Source organism: Cavia porcellus, unplaced genomic scaffold, assembly GCF_034190915.1.
Source record: "Cavia porcellus strain 051 isolate PalLab524CR breed Dunkin Hartley unplaced genomic scaffold, mCavPor4.1 scaffold_30, whole genome shotgun sequence".
Lineage (NCBI taxonomy): Eukaryota > Metazoa > Chordata > Mammalia > Rodentia > Caviidae > Cavia > Cavia porcellus.
In genome coordinates this window covers 32,760,442-32,784,358 of record NW_026947513.1, presented here as the reverse complement: position 1 = coordinate 32,784,358, position 23,917 = coordinate 32,760,442, and the positions used below count along the sequence as shown (strand labels likewise).

At 40.7% G+C, this 23,917-nt stretch overlaps 1 protein-coding gene across 3 annotated transcripts in view; it reads right to left on the bottom strand.

Annotated features, from left to right (window-relative positions):
• Positions 1-635: 635 nt before the first annotated feature.
• Positions 636-23,917, bottom strand: part of Arl9 (ADP ribosylation factor like GTPase 9) — an 83,966-nt gene continuing 60,684 nt past the window's right edge. For 2 of the 3 annotated variants that reach the window (XM_063240507.1, XM_063240506.1), the window contains 4 exons: positions 15,210-15,324; positions 5,702-5,833; positions 3,541-3,716; positions 636-1,852 (listed from right to left, as the gene is read on the bottom strand). In XM_063240507.1, the coding sequence (XP_063096577.1) occupies positions 1,738-1,852; positions 3,541-3,716; positions 5,702-5,833; positions 15,210-15,324 (538 nt within the window). In that variant the 3' untranslated portion in view covers positions 636-1,737. The remainder of the gene's footprint in view (positions 1,853-3,540; positions 3,717-5,701; positions 5,834-15,209; positions 15,325-23,917) is intronic. The other variant, XM_063240508.1, reaches the window with a different exon arrangement.

The window sequence follows — 23,917 nt, the reverse complement described above, 5'->3', positions numbered from 1 at the left end:
GGGTATGTAGCTCAGAGTGAAGGCCTGGGTTCAATCCCCAGTACCAAAAATTTTTTTTGTTTTTGTTTGTTTTATAGAACCTATCCCAAAACAGTAACATTTTTTTTCCTGGCTTGATTCTGTCTGTCAGCTGAGCAGCTCTTCCACCCAGGAATCCCTCAGCAGAGGCTTCTGCAGAGGGGTCAGAGGGGTGAGATGAGTGTGGCTTCTTTCCACGTGATCTTTCTGGAAGTCTCAGTTTTTTTGTTTTTTGGGGTTTTTTTGCCATAATGCAAAGAGCAGAACCTGCCAAGCTCCTTGTGACCTGGCAGGAACAATGTCAATTCTGTCACTTTCTCCTGGTCTGACTGACGAGAAGGGGAACAATTTTCTCTATTCTGAATTGGTGTGGGCTCCTCTAGTGAGGATCATTCTCCAAGGAGCCAGAGGAACGCTGTCTTGTGGAGCTGTGCATGGCCCTGTTGGGTACTGAGACTGCATGCCAGGCTGCCACACAAGCTCACCAGGCAAGACTGGGCAGGGCTCGGTGAGATCAGAGAGCTCCCACGGGGATGAGGACCCACTTTTCCCAAGGTCCCTTCTTGCTTTTGATCCTGCATTTGCTATCTTAATCAGTGCTCTCTAAAATCAGTAGCTAAATTTTTAAACAACAGCTTTTTATTCAAATTTGTGCTTTATTATATACATTTTCTCATTGAATCTTTGTAACAGTGCAGTTGGAACCTATTTTATACATAAAGAAACTGCAGTGGAAGATATAGCTTAGTGACGTAAGTGCCTGCCTGGCAAGCCCAAGGTTGTGAGTTTGATTCCCGGCATCAAATCAAACCACAGCACAAAGAGTTAGGAAATTTGTTGAAGATCACGCATCTGATAGATGACCCAAAGGAGACAGAACCCCGGGTCTGGCTGATTCCGAAACCACTGAGTACGATCACCTCTCTAGGGCCAGGGGTTTAGCTCAGCGGCGTAAGTGCCTGCGTGGCAAACTTGAGGTCGTGAGTTTGATCCCTGGCACCAAAAAAAGAAGGATCACCTCTCTATAACACAGAGACCTTAAAGATATAACTCATGCATCTTTAAAATAAGCTTGAAAGTCAGTTTATTTTCATGCAAGTTTAGATCTGCCCCATAAATTTAGTTTAATTTATGAAACAGTAGCATGGAGACAATAAAATACTGTACTATTTAACAGAGTAGTGTTCATGTCTGCCATTAAAAGCAACATCTTGCTTTTCGGTCATTCATGGTAAGCAGCTCCAAGCCGAAGTGAGGAAGGAGACTGCCAGAGAGGAGATCATTGACAACTGCCCATTCTCCACTGCCAGCCACAGATTCTGAAAAGCGTTTAAAATCTCAGTTCCCAGGACTTACCCGAGAAGAGACAGAGGCAGGATCATCCGCTGGGACGGGGACATGGGACTCACTGGGAAAGGAAAAGCAAAGCCCAGGCAGGTAAAGAAAGCAGCTTCCTGCGGGCCGGCGATGAGGAGGCAGGAAGAACAAGGCTGGCTCTCAGCGTGACTTTTATTGCATGCTGAATCCCCAGACCTGCTAACGGTTCAGCTACAGGTGCGGCAGCAGTGGCTGTTTGATGCTCGCAGCGGTATTCGTGAAGGTCTCACGCTTGGGGGGCAGCTGGGAAAGGTAAACAGGCAGAACCAGGGTAGGGAACTAAGTCATTCGGTTCATATCCCAGATACACAACTGGTGTCTGACTGGCGTGATCTTCTCTGTTTAACGTGCCAGAGGTTCTGCCAACTTCTGGACCCGCGCTGAACACTGTGCTCTCAGAGCAGCCGGCTTGACTTTGAAGGCATCAGGATCGTAGTACATCATATGCACAGGACTCCTGGAAGGGCAGAAGGCAGGGAGAGAGTCACCCCGGGATAAGAGGAAACGCAAAGGGAGCTGAGGTTTCCCATGCGCCACCAAGGGCTGAATATCAGGCTCTTGACACATTTTGATGTTCAGGACTCACGCGGCCCGAACGACAAAATGAGGCCCAGTGAGGTCATGAGAATCGCGGATGGTCAGATCCTCAGGTCCGGATGTGCGTGCCTGTCAGACTCCAAAGCCTTCATCCTCCCCATAGAAAGTGAATTCTGTAAGTTTCTAACAGTCCTCCAGGGGACTAGAAAGAATATCTTTTTTTTCCTTGTCTCTTTACCTCCCTTCCTTCCTTTTCTTCTTTGTCTTTCCCTCTATTCCTTCCTTTTCCTTGTGCTAGAGACTGAATTTAGGGCCTAAAATATCTAAGTGTTCTGCCACTAAGCCACACCCTCCTTCCCCCCACTAATCTGTTAGAAGTTTATCACCCCGGCACCTGACTATTGAACAATAACCCCGCCACTGGGATAAAACCCTGATAAAGTGCTCCAGGGTATTCTTCCTTTCTCTTTTTTGATGAACAGAAAATGCGCTTCATTTCATTTGATGAAGAACTTCATGTTAAAAAAATAATATTTTCAAAATCTTATATAAGAACTAATAGATTTCTTTTGCCCTGAGTTCAAGACTTCCACCGTTTCCTGCTTCTCCTGGGTTCTCTGAAAAGCTTTTTAAACAGGGATGAAGAGCTGGGGATTTAGCTCAGTAGCACAAGCACCTGTCTGGCAAGTGGAAGGTCATGAGTTTGATCCCTCGTACCAAAAATAAGTAAGAGGGGGTGAAAAAGCTGGGCATGATTCCAGCATTTGGGAGGCTGAGGCAGGAGGATCCCTGTGCAATCAAGGCCAGCCTGGGCTATAGTGAGTTCAAGGCCAGCCTAGAAACACTGACTCAAAAAATAAATAAGCAAATAAACCATAAATAACTACATAGGGATGAGGAAGTCGAGAGTTATCCCTGGAGGTCAAAACCGAGGGTTAAGGCAAGATAAAAGGTCCTCCAAAAAGTGAACAGAACAAAAAAGCAATATCATCTTTGTTAATTGTATTTCCTTATTTATTTGAAATACCACATACATACATGTGATACAAAAACACTGAAAAAATATCAAAGCCTATTTAGCGACAAGTAGATCTTCCTCCCACCCCAGTTTCCTGGACCCCAAAGAAAGACATTGCTCTTAGCCTTTTATAAGCCATGACGCCTATGTATTACAGATGGCACATATATATTTATTCATGTACATATCCTGTTATATGCTTTATTCTTTGATTTCTTTAACTCAACAATATTATTAGGTAAATAATTTCATATTCAGGGCTGAGGATACAGCTCAGCAGCAAAGCTCCTGCCTGGCATGTGTGAGGCTGTGAGTTCGATAGCCAGTACCAGTAATAAATAATAATAATAATAATTTCATATCTGTACTTTTAAAGGTGTCTCCTAGTTTCCATACTTAGCCCACTAGCCCTTATGTGGTAACCTTGTATTTATGATAAGATCGTTTATTTGTAATAATAAATTTACAAAGTAGATGAGCTGTTACTGCAGTTTCTGGATTTTCTTCTTGTTGCCCTTATCAGATCAGCTTCGGCCCCCTTTCCAGAGCCCCCGGCCCTCCTGCCCCAGCTCAGCCTTGATTTGACACACCTTGAGCTTGGATTGGCTAGTTCCTGAATCCTGGGAGAAGCTTTCGAGTGGGTAGCAGCATAGGACACTGGCCACTGGGCATCACGGGCAGGTAGGTAGTCTTGATGAAGAGGCTTCGACTTAGCTAAAGCAGATATTCGGGGGCTAGGTTTGGCGTGCAAGGCAGCAACGGATATCTGTAGTGGACAAGAAGAGACACAGTAATACAGTCAGCTGTCACCAGCTATCACCCATTTGAGTTGCCATTCTCTCCTGGATTACTGCAACGGTCACCCTGCTTCCATGCTTATGTGCACCAGTCATCCAGTTATTGGAGAATGAACATTTAGTGATTGTGTTACACAACAAATATGGTCTGAGTGGTTTTCCACTTAACCACCAAAATAACCCTACGAGGTAAATTGTATGTGTGTGTGCGTGCATATGTGTGTGTGCATGTGTGTTACTGAGGGCTGACCGCAGGGCCCTTGCACTGATCTACATCTACAGCCCTTTTCTTTTTTCTTTTGAGACAAAGTCCCACTACACTGCTAAATTCCCAAGACGAGCTGAGTCATTTCTAAGACCAGTCACAGAATGGCCCTCCCAAGTTCTATATCCCTCCTGTGGCCGCCCATTTTGCTAACAGTAATGGACGAGACAAGCTGTTTCCTCTAGAAGTCCCTCTCCAAGTCCCTGTGGGGTCTGGCTGCATCCCACTCCTCAGACCCTTCCACCCTCCCCTCTCCACCTGGATCACTGTGGCCACGCCAGGCCCCTCTGGTCCAGCTCTCTCTGGCTCAGTGCTACTTGGAAACCATGGCTTGGGGGCCTCTTCCTAATTCAAGTCTATTCTCAAACATCCAGTCCTCCTGGAGCCCTTCCGGCCCAACCAAAAGCAGAGAAGCCTTTGTATGACCCACTGCTCACTCTCCTCTATCCACAACTGAATTCTTTACACATCTATTTCTTTACTGCCCGCTTCTCCATTCGAATACAAACTGCCAGAGGGAAGCACTTCTTGGCCAGTAGCTAGCATAGGCTCTGGCACATACCTGGTGCCAGATAAATATGCGTCCACTGACTGACCCCTATTTAGACCTAAAGTGAAACCACCTCAGCAGACCTTCTGCTGTGTGGCAAAGTAAGCAGGTGGCGCCTCACTGTGATTCTCTGCTACATGTTTGTCAGAGAGAATCAGGGTGGACAGTTAACTTGGTTCAGTAGCCCTGGAAGTATCTCCTGGCTCTGCTCAGCACAGCATTTCCTGAAGCTCTACATCTCTTTTCTAACGACTTTTTAAAACCTAAAACACTCCTGACAATAAAGAAAAGATGACTGTAATTCCCATTTTATATACCAAAAAAGTTGATAATAAACTCATTCCCCTGCAAACTCCAAATATCTTCCCAAGGTTTTTGGTTCCCTGAAGGGCTTTGTTTGCTAATAGATGCTGCATCGACTCTTCCTAGACGGGGAAACTGCTCCAGCTCCTTTGGGGATGTGATCGCTAGACTTTTACTGGAAATCCAGCTAAGAGATGGCACAGTCCTCAGACGAGACTTCCGAGGGGAGAGGGAGGGATACACAGCAGCCAGGCTCAGAGGCCAGCACCAGGTCGCCTGGTGATTCTTTGCATGTCTTGCTCCCCACACCCTGACTTCAAGCTCACCCCAGTTGAAGATTGTAACATTCACTCTTCCCTTTGCTGGAATCTTCTCCTAGATGGTCACTTGATCTTGTTCAAGGTCAGCTGGGACGTTCCTTCCTTAGCAAGGTGCTCACTGGCTCAGCTCTTTTCCTATTTAGTTTCTTCGCAGTGTCTCTCACTACTGCTAGTACCCTTTCTCTCTACCCATTTTCTCTTGTCTCCCCTCATTAGCATGGAGCTCTGCTCCTCCTTGCCAACAGTGCCCAGCAGGTGGGACCCCTTCAAGCACTTGCTGGCTGTGGCTCAAGAGGGGCTGTCCTGACCCCGGAGAGCTGGTAGAGGTGGGGTGGGGATTTGAACCCAGCTCCGACTCTTTCTGTCTCTCTGTCGTGTATCTAAGTCTTCCTTCCAGCCATGGATCACTCTTTTAAGATTCTCCTTTCTGATTATCGTGGGCTATGCCCTGCACAGGAAAACTAGGAACTCGGGAGCAACCAGGAAGAGAGCAGAAGAGTGGCAGGGGCGGCTTACAGGGCGGATTGGCAGCTCGCTTCTTTGTGTCTTATAGCACAGACCATCTAACTTGATCCTTGGGTGGGCAAGGTCTATAATTCGTGGAGTAGCAACAGCACTCAGGGTGGTAATGGCAATTCTTGTTTCAACCTAGGGGAGAAAAATAAGAGAACCTGAAGGAGTCAGATAATGAGCACTGTCTAGTTCGAAGACTACACAGTGTCGTCTGACCTCCGGACAGACTTCTCAGTCACTCAGAAGAGAGTGTGAGAACCTTGCCGTAGCTCCTGATCTCAGCTGAAGGATCGATCTCCATCTTTCCCAACTAAAACTGTGTAGATTCTTAGCCAAATTTTCAAGAACGTAACCTGTTAAACTACAGGTATGAGGAAATGGCAAAAAATAACCTCAGAAATAAATGGCAGTGTTGATCTGTGGACTGATGGACTCAGCCAAGAAGGCTCAGCCTCATCACCTGAGAATAATTTAAGGGTTCACTCTGCCTTAATCTTATTTTCTTTTTGCTCTTCGGAAACTGGGACTCACATTATCACAAATCACCATGCTAAGAAGAATTTAAGTGGCTCTCTTCTAATAGGAAGAGAGAAGAAAAATGAATCTAAGTCAACAAAATGAAAGCAGACCCAGCTGGCGTGGTGGTACACACCTATCATCTCAGTACTGGGGAGGTGAAGGCAGGAGGACTGCCATGAGTTTGAGGCCAGCTTGGGCTACAGAGTGAACTCAAGGCTAACCCTAACTGCCTCAAAAAAAAAAAAAAAAAAAAAAAAAAAAAATTTTTTTTTCACTGTATTTTTTGATCATACCTTCTGAATGGATCTGGTTGCTTTTTTTGGTATCAGGGATTGAACTTGTGACCTCACACTTGCCAGGCAGGCACTTATGCCGCTGAGCTAAACCCCCAGCCTTTCTTTCTTTCCTTTTTCTTTTTTGAGACAGGGTCTCACTATGTAGCCCAGGCTGGCCTCAAACTCATGGCAATCCTCCTGCCTTCACCTCCCAAGTGCTGGAATTACAGACTTGTGCCACATGCACAATGTTTCAAAAATTCATTGCAACAAGGTGGTCTGAACCTGGATGTCATGCCGTTCTATGCCATCTGCACCTAGTTGTACATTCTAAACAGTAATGTCATATGAACACATGTGTGAAAATCTTTTTCTTAATAAATTATGGTCCAAAAAAGTTCACTGCAATAAAAGATATGCCATTATTAAGTGACTTTCTGAAGCAGTTCTAGAAACCTTCCTGTCGTTAGTTGTATCATTGTGATTGCCTCAGAGTATGCACTGATCAAAAGCGTTTACTTTCCACAGTCATTTTGACTTGGTGGAAAAGCCAGACGTTGCAGGATGCTTGGCCTAGGAATGAGGTGCACTCAGCAGCAGCACTCACCATATTATTTCTTGATCATGTCTTGTAAAAGACCCTCACCAAAGAGGCCTTCCAGACCTGCCTCGGAGAGTGGTGAGAACAACTGGACAAGTGTGTTCAAAGCAAGGGCGAGCAGTGAGAGGCAGGTTGGTAGCGATGTGTTTTTTACTGTGATGTCTCTTTCTTCTCTTCTTTCCTTCCTTCCTTCCTTTTTTTTTTTTCTTCCAGTACAGGAAATTGAATTCAGGACCTTGCACTTGCCAGACAGGCACTGTGCTGCTGAGCTATATCCCCAGTGATGTCTTAAAATTTTAAACATTTACCACATCTTTTTGGAGATCCCTTGTATTTCTCCTTTTTTTTTTTCCAGTACTGGGAATCAAAGTTAGGACCTCACACTTGCTAGGCAGGTGCTGTGCCACTGAGCTACATCCTTGGCCCGTTCCCTTGTATGTCTGCGGTACCCTGAAGTCACTGTCTTTTTTATCTATTAATGGTGCTGGGGATCGAACTTAGGGCTCCACGTGTATCAGGTAAGTGCTCTACCACTCAGCCACATCCTGGCCACTCCCCTCATTCTCCTATTAACTGTGAAAAGTGCTTCAAAGTGTCTATTTAATTTATGTGTATTTAAGTAATTTCTTGTGTAAAGATTTGAAGAGAATAAAATCAGTTACTGGAGATAAAATAGGGCTTTAACTGTGAGTGAAAAAATAATATATAAAGTGTCTTCCAAATGTTCTAAATTTACAAGTTTACATTATGTGGATGATGATACAGCGCTGATAAGTTTTTGATATATTAATTAATTTATTTGCACCTGCATATCTGTTTTGTTTTGTTTAGTTTTGTTGTCTATTTTTTTGAGAGAGGGTGGAGCCCCGGCTGGCCTGGAGCTTGTGATGATCCTCCTGTTTTAGCCCCCAGTGCTGGGATTATGGCTGGCTTGGAATACCATTTTTATTTCTGCCTCACTGATGCTAACACCAAGGCCCTGAAACTCCTGTCCATGCTGAGGTTATACAGTCAGGAAGGTGCAGACCTGCAGTTCAAGCTACAGGTCCTTCACTTCTGCACATCATGTAGTATTATTTGAAACGGTTCCTATAAATAAAACTGTCACTTTCAGACTCTGTGGAAACTGAAGAAATACCTGACAACTGCTATCTCCCATTGAGGCTTTCAATCTGAAAGGAAATTTAATTTAATTCAATTCATTAAATAAATATTTCTCAATTTCATTATATAAGGCACAACAAAGAATAAAAATAATGGCTGCTTCTTAAAGGCACATGAAAATGCAAAAGACCTAAAACAGCCAAAGCAGACATTGGCAAAGAAGAACAAAATTAGAGGGCCTACCCTGTCACTCCGAGACACCATCTGACCCTTAATAGTCAAGACTGGACAGCACTGATGTGGGGACAGACGGGAAAAGCTAGGTGCGGTGGTGTGCACTGTGACACTAGCATTTGGAAGGCTGAGGCCGGAGGATCATGACTTTGAAGCCATCCTGATCTGCATAGGGAATTCAAGACCAGTCTGAGCTATGTAACAAGACCCTGTCTCAGTACGCCAAAAAAGAAAAAGAAATAGACAAATAAATGGTAGAGAATTGGAAATTCAGAAAAAGATACCAAGTAATTCAACAGGGAAAAAATTGATGAACTGAGCTAGACAAACTGACTCTCCACTGAGAAAAACAAAGCTCAAGCTTTACCTCTCATATAACAAAAATAACCCTAAACTAAATGATCATAACATAAACATAAAAGTAAATATTATAAAGACTCTGGAAGAAAAGATAGAAGACCTTCACAAGCTAAGAGTAAACAAAAATTTCTTTGAACACCAAAAGCATTAACTGAGAAAGAAAAGATTGATGAGATAAACTTCATCAAATTTGCATGATAAAAAAGATAACATGAACGAATTAATAGCTTAGCCATAGGCAAGGAGAATACCTTTGCAAATCCATAACCCTAAATGAAGGACAAGAATTCAGAATAAATTTTTCAAGTCATTAATAGAAAGAAAATACTCCAATCCTTTTTTTTTTTTTTTTTTTTTTGGTCTTTTTCCTTTTTATCGGTACCGGGGATCAAACTCACGACTGCCTGCTTACAAGGCAGGCGCTTATGCCGCTGAGCTAAATCCCCAGCCCCTCCAAACCATTTTTAAATGAGTACAAGTTTAATAAAACAGAAAAACTATTCAAACACAAAATGACTGTAATGTCGAAAATCTGAAGCGAAATAAAAAGAGGTTAGGCATGGTGGTACACGCCTGTAATCCTGGCACTCAGGAGGCTGAGGCAGGAGGATTCCTGCAAATTCAAGGCCAGCCTGGGCTACAAAGTGAGTTCAAGGCCAGCCTGAACTGAGTAGTGAACCCGTGTCTTTAAAAGCCCCTCTCCCTCCACCAAAAAAGAAGGAAAACTCCAACGGTTACTAAATGATATAAGATACAAATGCCAAGCAAATGTTCAATGCTGATAGGCATCTGGAAATACAGATTAAAGCTGGCTATGGTGATGGTGACCCTGCATTTGGGAGGCTGAGGCAGGAGGATAGCCATGAGCTCAAGGCCAGCCGGAGTTACATAGTGAATTCAAGGTAAACTTCAACTACATAGTGAAACCCTGTGTCAGACAGACAGACAAAAAATACAAATTGAAACCACAGCGAGGTACCAGTATCTCACTAAAATGGCTAAAGTTTTAAAAGTCTGACAGGCCCGAGAAATATCTGAACCTCCCACACATAGCTGAGGAGAATGAAAATGATCATTTGCTGTGGAGAGAAACAGTGTTTTACAAACCCACAGCTGCACCCACATCTACCTGATGACTGAACAACTCTTAAGAGAAATGAAAACATGGTCACAAAGATACCATACAAAAATGTTCATGACGACTTTATTCATTTAGGCTACCTGGAAACACCCCGATGTCCATCCAAAGTGAGTAAATAAGAATTATGGTGCACTTTTACAGTGGAATAATACTTGCCAATAAAACGGCACAACCTATTATCCGCTCAGTGGGACACAGGAACTCTGTGGAGCGAGAGACGGCAGATACTACAGAGCGCGAACTGTATGACTGCATCCAGTCGTGCTCAAGATCATGACAGACCTAATGCTGGTGACGGGACTCTGGGTGGCTGCTGCCTGATCAGGGCGGGGTGGAGCGGTAACTGACTGGAAGGCTTCGTGGATCCATGGAACTATGCTGTATCTTGATTATTATTATTACTATTAAAGGCATCTGTTAGCTTCTTAAACCAGACACTGAAGATTGATACATTTTATATAAATTATAATTTAAGAATTCAAAGTTGAGGCTGGGAAAAAATTTTTGTACCATAAATAACAGATGAATTAGAATTAATATTTCTAATACGTAAAGAACTTTCATGAATCATTAAAAAATACAAACCCATAGAAAAAAATCTGGGTGTGGTAGTGATGCCTGTAATCCCAGCACTTGGGATACTGAGGCAGGAGGATCCCTCTGAATTTAAGACCAACCTGGGCTACATACTGAGGCCCTGACTCAAAAAACCACCAAAGAAAACCATGAATAGACAAATTGATCAAAAAAAAAAAAAACCCACACATGGTAAATTACTGTGGGGAGCTGTTTGAATTTATTAGTTATCAAAGAAATGAAAAAAAATTGAGATTCATTTATTATACAATTAACATTTTGTAAAATAAATATCTAACATTGGTAAGAGTTCAATAACAAGGCAGCCAAATAAAGCAAATAAGCATAAAAATCAATTACTTTTTGGGGAATGTGTTTTAGAATTTTATATAAATCACCTCAAAAAGGCTCATACCTGAGGGCTGGGGATTTAGCTCAGCGGCATAAGCACCTGCCTTGCAAGTAGGCGGTCGTGAGTTTGATCCCCGGTACCGGTAAAAAGGAAAAAGACAAAAAAAAAAGGTTCATACCTTTCCCTGGGTCCAAGACTTTATTTCTAAAATTTTCGTTCCAGGAAAATAATCAGAGACTGAGAATGATGGAGAGGGACCCGCGGGGGACAGATCTGATGCAAGGGAATAACAAGTCCGGCAGGGCTGCTGAGTTATGCTGAGTCCAAGGGCCCGGGGCTCCCAGTACCTGCTCAATCTGAAATTAGTGTTAAGAGTCAAAATCTCCTAAAAGACAAAGATCCAAAACCTCCAGACCCTGAGTAGTCTGAGCGGGAACTGTACACACTGCTAAGTACACAGCGTTGTGGGCAAGGATCCTGTGTGCAGCCTGTGGGCTCTGAGGGTTCCTGTCAGAGGGACTCAGAGCGACAGGAGGACTCCAAACCCTCCACCAGGTCTCTGGCGACCAGGAGCCTCGGGGACCTGTGTCAGCTCTCAGCTTCCGACGCGGGAAATTTACAACCAACCGTTACAAAACTAAGAGAATCGAATCTTGGAATTAATGTTTTGTGTTAAGAGTAAATACATGCAACACACAACTTAATTGGAATATGGACCAATTGGGTAGATACAGGACTATTTAAATTTCCTGATTTTGATAATAGCGTGTTTCTGTGGTTTTATAAAATAATGTCCTTTTTCTTAGGAAATTAGCACTGATGTATTTAGGGAAAAGAGGATCTAGCTATAGCTTACTCCAAAAACTGATTCAGGAAAAAAATTATAGACACACACAGGCACACAATACACAGAGGAGAAAGAATAGTAAAACAAACAAACAAACAAACAAAAAAACAAAATAAGTTTTACAACTTTTCAGCAGGTTTGAAATTAAGATTTAAAAACTTCATAGTAAAATAAAAATATGTGCCCATGGGTATACGTATTTTATAACACCTACAGACCTATGTACTTACAATGGGTAATTTGTAAATGGATTCCCCTTAGTTAAATCAATTTGAAAATAAAAATAGCCAGTCGTGGAGGTGAATGTCTGTATTCCCAGCACTTAGGAGGTGAAGGGCAAGATCGCTGCGTGCCCTGAGCTGCACAGTAAGACCTCATCTCAAGTAAAATAATTAAAAATAATAGCTTGTTAGGCTTGCCATATCAAAATATCATAGGACGGGTCCTCTCACAGCCAAAGCTCCCGTTTCCCTGGTTCTGAGGCTGCAGGTGCAGCCCTGAGGGTGAACAGGTCTGGCTTCTCTGTGGCCGGTTTCCTTGGGGGACAGAAAGCTGCCTGGCTCTTGTTTTTGCGCTTTCCTTCTAAGTGTGGACTTCACTGCATCTCTCTATGTACTTCTTTGAATTTTTATTAGAATGTTTAAAGAATTTTTATTAGAATGTTTTTGCAATACATAATGACTATATTCATTGTGGGAAGTATGTGATTCTATATTATTTCAACGTGTTATAAAAACTAAGCAAGACAATAAATAAATAAATACCATTAAAATACCTACACATTTAAGAACATTTGTTCTGTTAGAATGACAAATTTACAACTGCAGTGTGAAGTGTACAACTGAGAAACCGAGTTAGAATTATGACAGTAAGTTGAAATAAGTTTACATCCAGACTTACAAAACTTAAAAAAACTCCCATTTCACCACATTTATGATTTAGTATATTAAATTCTAAGATAATGAATTATATTTCAGAAGTTTTTCTTTTTTGCTAATGTTTTTCTTTTTGCTAAGGTTGAATAATTAAAAATAACTCAAATATATTTATAATATTAAAGTTTTTGAAATATTAAAATCTTTGAAGGTACTTTACTAGGTTTGGAAACATTATTCAGAACTCTTAAAATTATATATTAATGACTGCTAGAATTATAAATGTAAGAACACAGTTGGCAGGCTAAACCTAAAAGCCCAAGAAAACATTTTAATTTGAAATTTAAAGCAGGGTCCTATTAATTAGTAACCATGCTCAAGAATACCAAAAGACTCCCATCACCGGGTGTGGCTGCCTTTAAATGCATATAAATTCTTTCACACCTCTCTCATACAGAGGTAGGCTTTGCATCCCCGCCCCACGAATCTGGCCAAACATAACCACATTTTCAACAAACTATTGCAGTGATGTGGGGCTTCCAAGACCAAGCCAAAGAAGACCAGGCCACTCCCACTGCCCCTCCTTTTGGACCGCTCACCCTGGGATTCCCCACATCTGGACACTTAGGCTGACAGGTCTGTGCCCTGTGGAGAGGCCATGCAAAGGTGGTCCCCAACATGTTACCAATGGAGTCCAGGCTCAGATCATCCCAGCCTCCACACCCAGGGGTGTTCTATGGATTGAACGTCTGTGTCTCTCTAAAACTCCTATGTTGCTGGGCTTGGTGGCGTTCACCTATAATTCTAGCACTGTGATTTGAGGCCAGCCTGAGGCTGGCTAGTGAGATGAGACTCTGTCTCAAAATACAAACTAATAAAACCTACCAACCCCCACTCTCCCCCAAAAATCTCTCCTGTGCTGAAGCCCTAAGCCCGGTGTGATGGTACTAGGAGCTATGGCCTTTGTGGGGTAATCAGGTTTAGATAAGATCATCAGAGTAGCATCCCCATAATGGGATTAGTCTTTATAAGAAAAGAGGAATAAGGTCACTCCCTTTTCTCTCTACCACTCTGTCTCTCTCTCTCTCTGTCTCTGTCTGTCTCTCCTCTCCTCTCCCCTCTCCTCCCCCAGTCTCACCTTTCCTCCCTTGCCTCATCAAAGGAATAAAGAGTCAGGTGAGCATGGAGCAAATATTAACCACCTTGCAGCTAGGAAGGTAGTTGGCCCTCCCAAGAACAGAATCTTCTGGCATGTTAACTTTGGACATCCTAGTTTGCAGAACTGTGAGATACATCCATGGTGTAAGGCACCCCATCTATGATGATGCTAGCTGACTAGGACAGGTATGAAGGAGCCTTCAGATATCTCCAGCCCCTACCATTTCAGACAACCAGGGAATCAGATTTCTCAGCTGAGGCAACGAACCCAGAGCACAGATACACTGCAGCTGCTCCCCTGCCAGAATTTTTGACTCAGAAAATTCTTCATAAAAAGTCAGAGTTTTTTAGGTATGGTGATGCACACATATAATTTCAGCACTCAGGAGGCTGAGGCAGGAGGACTGCTGAGAGTTTGAGACCAGCCTGGTCTGCATAGTAGTTCAAGGCCAGCCTGAATTATAGTAAGACCTCATCTCAACAAAACGAAACAAAACAAAACTACAATTGGTGCTTTTTAATGCCACTAATGTTAAGGGTGGCTTAGTATGAAATAATAGACAACCAGACCAGACTGTAAGGACATGGCCTCTATATTGGTTCTAGATGCTCTAGAATTTGTTTTCTGGGATGCTGAAATTGACAGGCATTTGTGAGCTGATTAGTGATTTACAGCATACAGTGGCAAAACAGAGAAGGAGGCTTGAGCTGACCAACAGTTGCTGCCAGAGAAAACACGTCAGTGAAAGGAAGTGTGGTGGGCTTAGCTAGATGTTTCTAAGTACACTGAAAAATTTGAGAAAAGAAATGATCAGTTCAGGCCCTTAAATCCCAGCCCCAACTTAAGTAAGGTCCAGAGGAGGGACCAGGAATCCTTTGTGAGTTCCCTGTTACCTTCTATTGTCATGGGGCTGAAAATTATGAAAAGCAAACTTTAGTTTTATAATTGGATGAGTCCCAGTAAAAACTGAATTCTCACATTTGCATGGTCCCTTATATTAAAGCTTGACCAATGACAGGGAAGGATTGGGACTTAAAAAATTGGAACAGGGCCATATGGGTCAAACTCAGTGCAGGGACTTTAAGCCCTTAAGTACCACTGACCCTGCCTTATCATTATAATCAGCCCTGCCACACCAGGAGGTTGGATATGCCAGGCTCAGGTGCCTTCCAGGGAGCTGCCACCTATCCCTGCACCCTTCCTGGCTGCAGACTCAAGTCCCAACTGTGGTCACAGCCTGCTAACACATCCCCATAGCTCCCAAAGCTGCTAAAAGCTGGCTTTATTCTGTGTCACTCTGGCCTCTTTCTGATCTGCACATGAGGCATAGGGATGGGAGTCAGAAAAGTTCATTTGGTCAGCAAAGAAAAAACACATGGAAAGAAAAGGAAAATCCACACCCAGAAGTAAGAGAGGATCGTGTCACAGACTGGATCAGGACCCACTTCTCTCACATGGGAACACTCACGCTTCTTGGAGGAACGTAGTTTGCATCTGTGCCTTTGGCGACTGAGAGCTGCAGAATCCGGGGAGAAGCTTCTGAGAAGTGGAGAGGACCTCTTGCTAAGTGATCACTGGCAGACCTATATGCAAATGAAAGCGTGAGATAGCATATATAACTATCAGACAGAGGAACAGTAACTGGATTGTCCTTGCTACAATCAACTTCTTATCGATTATACATATAGTTTCAATTTTAAGAACTCTTCCCACAACCACAAGTGCTCTTATGACCAGGTTGATGTTTCTCCAAATTTATCATAACACAATTATGAAGTACATCTTTTACCATGGTATGGTAAATGTGAATGTGTGCCTGTGTACATGAAGCACAATTACTGCGAAACGAGGCTTATCCTGTATGACATATTCTGATTTTTTAAATCATTAATTTGATTTCATTCAGAGAAAACATGAAATTAATTTCATGATCGTATATGAATGGGTTGTGACTTGCATTTTGAAACACACCTCACTCCCTACCAGTCTTGAAATTAGATCTCTAAGATAAAAACCCCACTTACTGCCAAGGACATTCCTATGTTGGCCATTTCTGAGGCAACACAGTTGGAGATAATCCTGGTCAGAATTTCCAGCCATTTAGCCAATGGTCGGAGGCATCCAAAATTTCTTTTCCTGACCAAAAACCAACCAATCAATCCACAGATATACAAACTTAATATGGAAATGGTTTCTCACAAATATATTATTACCCCAAAGGAGTAGTCTGCTGAAGTTTTTACAGTTATAATCATCATTATTATTTACATAATTAACATGTCATAAGATTTACAACTATATGTACAATTAAATGGTTTCTAAAACATTCATAGTTACACAACCATCAACACTATCTAATTTCAGAATTTTTTTGTTCTTTGAAAGAGAAAGTCTGCATTTCCTGAGAACCGCTAATCTACTCCCTATGAAGTGTCTATTCAGGAAATTCCAAATAAATGGAATTATACAAACATGTAGGCTTTGTGTCTGGATTTCTATATTTAGCGTACTTTAAAGAGTCATGTATCAGTACTGAATAACATTTCATTGTGTTAATTTACCACATTTTGTTTATCCACTAACCTGATGAACACTTAAGTTGTTGCCACTTTTAAGCTACTATAACTGCTGCTGCTATGAATATTTTTGTGCAAATTTATTGCAAATGTTTTTAATCCTCTTGGGGACATGCCCCATATTGCATGTTTAACATTTTGAGGAGTTGCCAAACTGTACATATTATCTGTACCATTTTACATTCCTACCAACAATTTCTCCACATTTCCACCAACACATACTATTTTCTGTTTATTTGTTATTATTTTTTATTTATATTCTTATAGAAGTTATATCGTGTTTTCAATTTGCATTTCCAGAATTATTAATGATGTTTAGATGATCTTTGCATCTGCTTCTTACCCTTTTGCATATTAGTCATCAACTTATAACAGGGTTATAGCTCAGCAAACCCATGGTAAGTTGGAAACATCACTAAGTGGAAAGTGCATTTAATAACCTAAAATATTAGTTGTTTACTCTTGTGATGCCATGACTGGTTGGCAGGTGTTAATCACCTAATTCAAGGTAACAGATTTATGCCTTCTTCTTCTTTTCCTCCTCTTCCTTCTCCTCTTCCTCCTCCTCCTCTTCTTCCCTTCTTTCTAAGGGCTTGACAGCTCTTTTATTTAGTGTGTGGCCCATTTGGAACGTTTGTACATGGTGTGACATGGGATCCAACTTCATTCCTCCACACAAGGATATCCAGGTACACACCACCAATTGTTGAACGATTATTCTTTCCCCAGATAACCTCTTTTGTCACTTTTGTCACAGTTCAACTGATCATAAACGTAGTTTTATTTCTAGACTATCATTTATTCCATTTACCTAAATGTCTATCTTAATACCAGTAATACATTACCCTGATTACTACACCCTTTTAGAAAGTTTTAAAATCACAAAATATGCCTTCCAAGTTGTTTTTATTCATGGTTTGCTATGGTTTTTATCTACATATCCATCCCAAAGCCTCATGCACTCACAGGTGAGCTTTTTCAGAAATGGATGGACCTAGGGTGTACGAATATGAATTAAGGAAATATGACATCTGGATTAGCCCTCCAGTTGGATTGGCACAGTTCTGGGTGTGAATGAATGGATTTACTGAAAAGAGAAGCCCCATCCTGAGTGTGAGTGGCACCAATCAATAGACTTGTAGCCGAGGTGGATATGAAGGGACAGAAAAAGGAAGGCTGATTGCTTCTGCCCTGCCATGGACTGTTTCTGCTCTGCCACGCCACCCTTCCTTGGAGCCAGCTGATGGTGGACTGAAGCCTGTATACACTGTGAGATAAAATAAACCTCCCCTCTTTAACTTTGGGTGTTTGGTATTTTTGTCCCAGCAACAAGAGAAGTAACTAAGATATCATAGCTATTTTTTTGGCTACTCTAGATTCCATTTCCACACAAATTTTAGAATTATTTTATCAATATGTATCAAAAAGGCAGCTAGAATTTTAATAGGACTTGCACTAAATCTGTATGTCAATGTGGGGAAAATTGCATCTTAACAAAATTAAGGGGTCCAGTCATAATATTTTTTCATTATATAAGGCTTCATTGATTTCTTTCAACATTTGCAGTTTTCAGTGTATATGTCTTGCAGTTCTTTTGTTAAATTTATTTTTAAATACTTTGTCCTTGGAGGTGGAAGGAAGATAGCGGACCAATAAGCAACAAGGCACAGAACCTCTCGGAGAGAAACAGCTCAGATGCTAGAATTTACCACCATGGAGAAGACCAGACGAAAGGAAAGGGATTTTCACAACCCAAGAAGAAACTGAGGAAAAAGAAAAAAGAAAGAAAAGGAAAACGTGGACAGAAGCCTGGAGCTAATCACCCTCTCACCAGAGCCAACCCAACTTGTGGTCACAGCACTCTCGCTAGAGCCACAGTCAGGCCCAATGGAGAACAGAGCTGGCGTGGACTCCTGCACTAACCTGTGGTGAGTACTCGGAATTTGCACCCTCCTCAGGAGGGGGGTGACCAACCAGATGACATATTTGTATTGGGCAGGACGGGCTTGAACAAGGAAAGGCAGTGACTTCAGTTGGCTGCTCTCTGCCAAGAGCAGATTGGTGGATCTGCTTGGGCTGGGTCACATCCCTGGCTATTGGATCCCCAAAGTTTTCCAGAACCAGTTCCATTGCACAGCACACACTAATGTGGTGAAGGCCCCGCTGGTTGACTGGCTCGGAGGGGAGGTGCCAGCCTACAGCACCCGTTTGCACCTCAATAACAACAGCACAATGGAGAGGGCAGAAATTCCTAGCCAGAATGCTTCAGAAGAACCATAACCAATATGGAAAGGGGCTGGGACCTCAAGCATACATGTGTATAGAAGAAACAAGAAACATGACAAGAGAAAGAAATAAGAAAAAGCCTCCAGCCAACCCAGGAAATATTGGTCCAGGAGAGGTAAATACAGAAAAGATCAAGGGCAACAAACATGCAATATTGGACATGGCATCAGCTGACATTATAACTATAATGTCGTGGTATCTTCGTGACATTAAAGACAACTCAAAACTAAAATATTAATACAAGTAAGGCAAGATATAAGAAGATTAAGAAAAGAAATACTAAGCACCTCTCAAGAAGACACAGATGGAAGAATAGAGGAACACAAAAAAGGAGAGAAACTTTCAATGAAGAATATTTTTAAACCTAGGATACATGAAACAGATTCAAAGACACTACCAGGAAATTAAAAACTCCATTGAAAGCTGGCAAAATTGTCTGAAAGAAACTAGAGATAGATTAACAAAACGTGAAGATGGGTTTGCAATATGTGATTGTGAAAGGAAAGATCTCTTAAAAATAACAAGGAAATAGGCAGTAACAATACAAAGGCTAGGGGCTGGGGATTTAGCTCAGCAGCATAAGAACCTGCCTTGCAAGCAGGCAGTCATGAGTTCAATCCCTGGTATTGATAAAAAAAAATATAATACAAAGCCTAGAAGACTACAAGAGGATCTATAACTTGAGAATAAAAAATGTGAGTGAAGAAGCAGAGGTAAGCACAAAGGAAATACAAAGGTAATTCACAGAAATAACTAAGGAAAACTTCCCAAGCATAGGAAAAGGAAATAATATTCAGATGTATGAGGCATATAGAATTTCAGCCACCTACAACCAAAACAGAGCTACACCCAGACATATAATACTCAAGATCTCAGAAATTCATCACAAGAACAGAATATTAAAAGCTGTCAGAGAAAAGAAACAGATCACCTATAAAGGAAAACCCATAAAAATCACAACAGATTTCTTGACACAAACCATCAAATCAAGAAGAGTTTGCAGTGAAATATTCCAAGCCCTGAAAAAAAATAACTTCCAGTCCAGATTGATGTACCCTGCAAAACTGTCTCTCAAAATTAATGGAGAAACAAGATGCTTCCATGACAAAGAGGAACTGGGGAAGTTTGTGACACCAATCCAACTCTACAAAAAATACTGAAGGACATTCTAGAAAGGGAGAAAACACCAAGATTTCAAGAAGAGTGGCCTCAATGAATGGATCAGACAGTGGAATGAAGGAGAAAAGTAGATAACCAATGGTAGAAAAAATAGCATAGTAGAAATGAGGCAGAGAAGGTTGGCTATAATCTCTAACATAGATAGTAGCCTTGATACACTAACAAAAAGAAACACAGAATAGACCAGGAAATAGGGTCCCTTGAGATGCTCTGTATAGGAAATATAATTAACCTGAAAGAGGGTTTATGGACAGGAAGTCAAATATAAGAAAACAATGCTCTATGTGACAGGGAACCAGACAGAAATAGGGGCAGCTCATCCAGCACCTGCAGATAGGTTGGAAAGACATGACACACTTTTGTACAGTGGAGAACTATTCAACTACAATGAAGGAAAACCTTGGGACTTTTGTGGGTAAAGGAATACAACTTAAGATCAAGCCCAGGAGTAAAACGGTTCATAACCACGTAGGTATATAGTGGGTTGTACCCCTAACCTATAAACTAAAGGACTTAGTGGTACCCAAAATGAACGATATACCCTGTGAAAGTGAAAGGGGAGGAATAGGGCAGGCAGAGGACATTGTTAATAGTGTATCAGGATTTAAAATCGACATTTTTCTTATCACTCTGTTTAGTTTGGTTATATTCTGTTCCAGTCCATCTACTTGTACTAGACTTGAGGGCACAGACAGCTCAGCTATTCCAAAAATAGCAGTATATCCTATGGTAACCATCCTTAATTTCCTATTAACTTAATCTGAAGCCCTGTATTGCTTACACTGTCTTATTATGACTGATCTTATTTGAATCTGGTTTGTTAGATCACTGTTTTGTATTGATTGATTTTATTCAAACCTGTTATGATTGATAGTATCAAGTCTGAGAGTATAGGCAAATACTCTGAAGACAACAAGATTCACTAGAATACCCACTCTGGCTTGACTATTACCTGCCTTTGGAGTCTTATTATGTCTCCAATATTTTGTTTTTATTACTATTGTTATATACTGCTATATTCAACTATACTATGCCTGATGATAGATAATTCTATTGAAGATAATAAGAGACATCATAGTAACCACTGTAGATCACCTTGAATTGTGGTTTTATATGTCTTTTTTGTTTCATGTTTTTCTAGGAATTTGTTTTGTTTTGTCTTGTTTGTTTTTCCCTCTAATACAGAAGGGATAGATATACATATAGAGACTCATGCATATGTGGGACTTCTAAACAGTTTATGAGAACTGATTATATAATACATGATGAAATAAACAACTACTTTGAAGAAAAAGAGACACTTAAGGTACCCAGTACTGATTCCGTAGCATCATAATGTGAAATCCAGCAATGCTATTGTTCTTTGTTCAGAGTGATGTTAGTCTGTTTTATTTAATTTCAACATATGTGAGGGTAGGGACAGCTATTTTGAAGAGAATGTGAGACTCTATAACAGCCATTGTTGACTTCCTTATTGTCTGGTCTTGAGGACGTAAAATGCCTTCATCATCCTGTTCGGATCAGTTTTATACTATGTTGTTTTGTATGAATTCACTGTATGTGAAGATACGGACAACTCTTCGGAAGACAACAAGAGACAATATGATAGATAGTGAAGATCTCCCATTGTCTTGCCTTGAAATCTGTGTCTCATATTGTTTTCTTATGTTCTGTTTTGTTGTTTTGTTATATTTAATTTTGCCTTCTTTAAAATAAAATTTAAAAAATACTTTGTTCATTACTTCAGCTGTGGTAAAATACACATAAAATAGAATTTGCCATTTTCACCATTTTTAACTAAGTTATAATGTGATGATGTTGTTAGGTACACTCATGTTCAGTGCAACTAATTTCCAGAAACCTTTTCATCTTGTGTAACTCTTCGCCTGTTGAACAACTTATTCCCCTTTCCCTAGTCTCTGACAACCTCCATCCCTCCTTCTTTCCTTTTTCTTTCTCTCTCTCTCTCTCTTCCTTTCTTACCTCCTTTCCTTTTTTTTTTCCAGCATTTTTGAGACAAGGTTTCACTATGTAATTCATGCTGGCCTTGAACTCACTATGTAGCACAATTTGGCCTCAAATCCATGCCAATCTCCCTATCTCAGCCTCCTCCTAATTACTGGCATTACAGGCATACACCATGCTTGGCACCACCATCCTATGTTCTGTGTTTATGAATTTGACTACATTTTGTAACTCATCTGAGTGTGTTTTTTGACTGGCTTATTTCACTTAGCATAGTGTCTTCAAGATTCAATCTGTTATAGTATGTGTTAGAATTTCTTTATGTTTAAAGACTAAGCAATATTCCATTGCATGTACATTTTTGTTGACTATTTTATCAAGTAAATTGTGCTTCTGTGCCTCTAGAACATTTATCTAAACCATGTATCATCTGAGATAAGCATAATCACTTCAGCTCTCTTTTGGTTGATTTTCAATGTATATCCCTTTCCATTCCTTTATTTTTTTTGAGATAGGGTCTTAGTATGTGGTTCAGTCTGGCCTTGTATTTACTATGTAGCCTAAGCAGCCTCAAAGTTGTGGAGATCCTCCTGCTTCAAGCTCCTCTGTGCTGGGATTATGGGCATGTGCCACCACACCCAGCCCACTCCGTTAATTTCAGCATGTATTTCTTTGAGTCTAACACATGTCTCTCATATACAGCATATAGCTGAATACTTTTTTTCATCCACTCTGTCAATTCTTGTCTTTTGACTAGTATTGGGTTCATTTAAATTTAATGTAATTACTGTTAAGGTAAGACTTACATTTGCCATTTTGCTATTTGTTTTATATGTACATGTACATATGTGTATGTTACATTTTTTATTTCTTTATTCCTCTATTCTTCTGTATTATTTTAGATATTTTCTTATGTACCATTTAGATTCCTTTATTTCTTTAAAAGTCATTTTCTTAGTTTTTTTCATTACATCTTAATGTATAGCACTCTAGTTCAGATTAATATCAAATTAACTACATTGTGCAACTTTGCTCCTATACAACCATTCCTTCCCCCTCCTTTGTGCTTTTCTAAAATACATTGTATGCCCATCATACAGATTTATTATTTTTGCTTTATGTAATTATAGTTTAAATCAAATTGAAAAGTTATAAACAAAAATATATTTATACTGTGTTTTGTACTTACACATATAGTTCATTCTATTGGTACCCTTTATTTCTTTGTGTGAATTTAAGTTATTGTCTGATGGTTTTTCATTTTAGCTGAAGGGGTTCCTGTTAGCATTTCTTATATAGTAAATTTGCTGGCATGTCTCAATTAAGTTTTTGTTATTCTGAGAATGTCTTAATTTTTTCTCCATTTTTGGGAGAGGGAGTGTTTTTGAGACAGAGTCTCACTATGCAGTTCAGACTGGCCTTGAACTCACTTGGTAGCCCAGCCTGTCTCTTAACTTGCAACTATCCTCCTGCCTCAGCCTCCCAGAGCTTCAGAGATCTGTTGGATGATCAATATACCCACCATAGAAATCCTATAAAAGAGGATAGAGATAAAGAAGTAGAGTGAAAATCTGAAGAAATAGTCACCCCAAACATACCAAATTTTATGAAAAATATCATAGATCCAAGAAATTTAATAAACTCCAAAGCAGAAAAAGACAATAAACTGAGTTGTCAAAAGCTACAATAAAATTAATAAGTGATTTCTCATCAGAACCTATGGTGGTCAAATGTATTTAAACTTTTGTCATAGTTATTTATAGGATAATATATTTAAGGCAATGAAAGAAAAAGCCTGTCTGTTGAGGATGCTCGGTCTAGAAAAACTGTCCTTCAAAAATGGAGACAGTAGTCAGGTGTGATGGTGCACACCTGTAATCCTAGCACTTGGGAGGGTACCAATAGAAGGAACTATATGTGTAAGTACAAAACACACCAGAGGCTTTCTGTATTAAAGTGTTACATAGTAGGTTATGTTCATGCTCAGGATTCTAAACCAATGGCGAAAGGCTGAGAGGAGGCTGGGTGTAGCTCAGTGGTAGAGAATATGCTTAACATGTGTAAGGTCATGGTTTTAACCTCTGCACTAAGCCAAAAAGATTACTGTACCCTGAAAAGAATGGAGAACGTGGTTTGTTTTTCTAGATAATCAATTCTGTTTAGGAAGTGA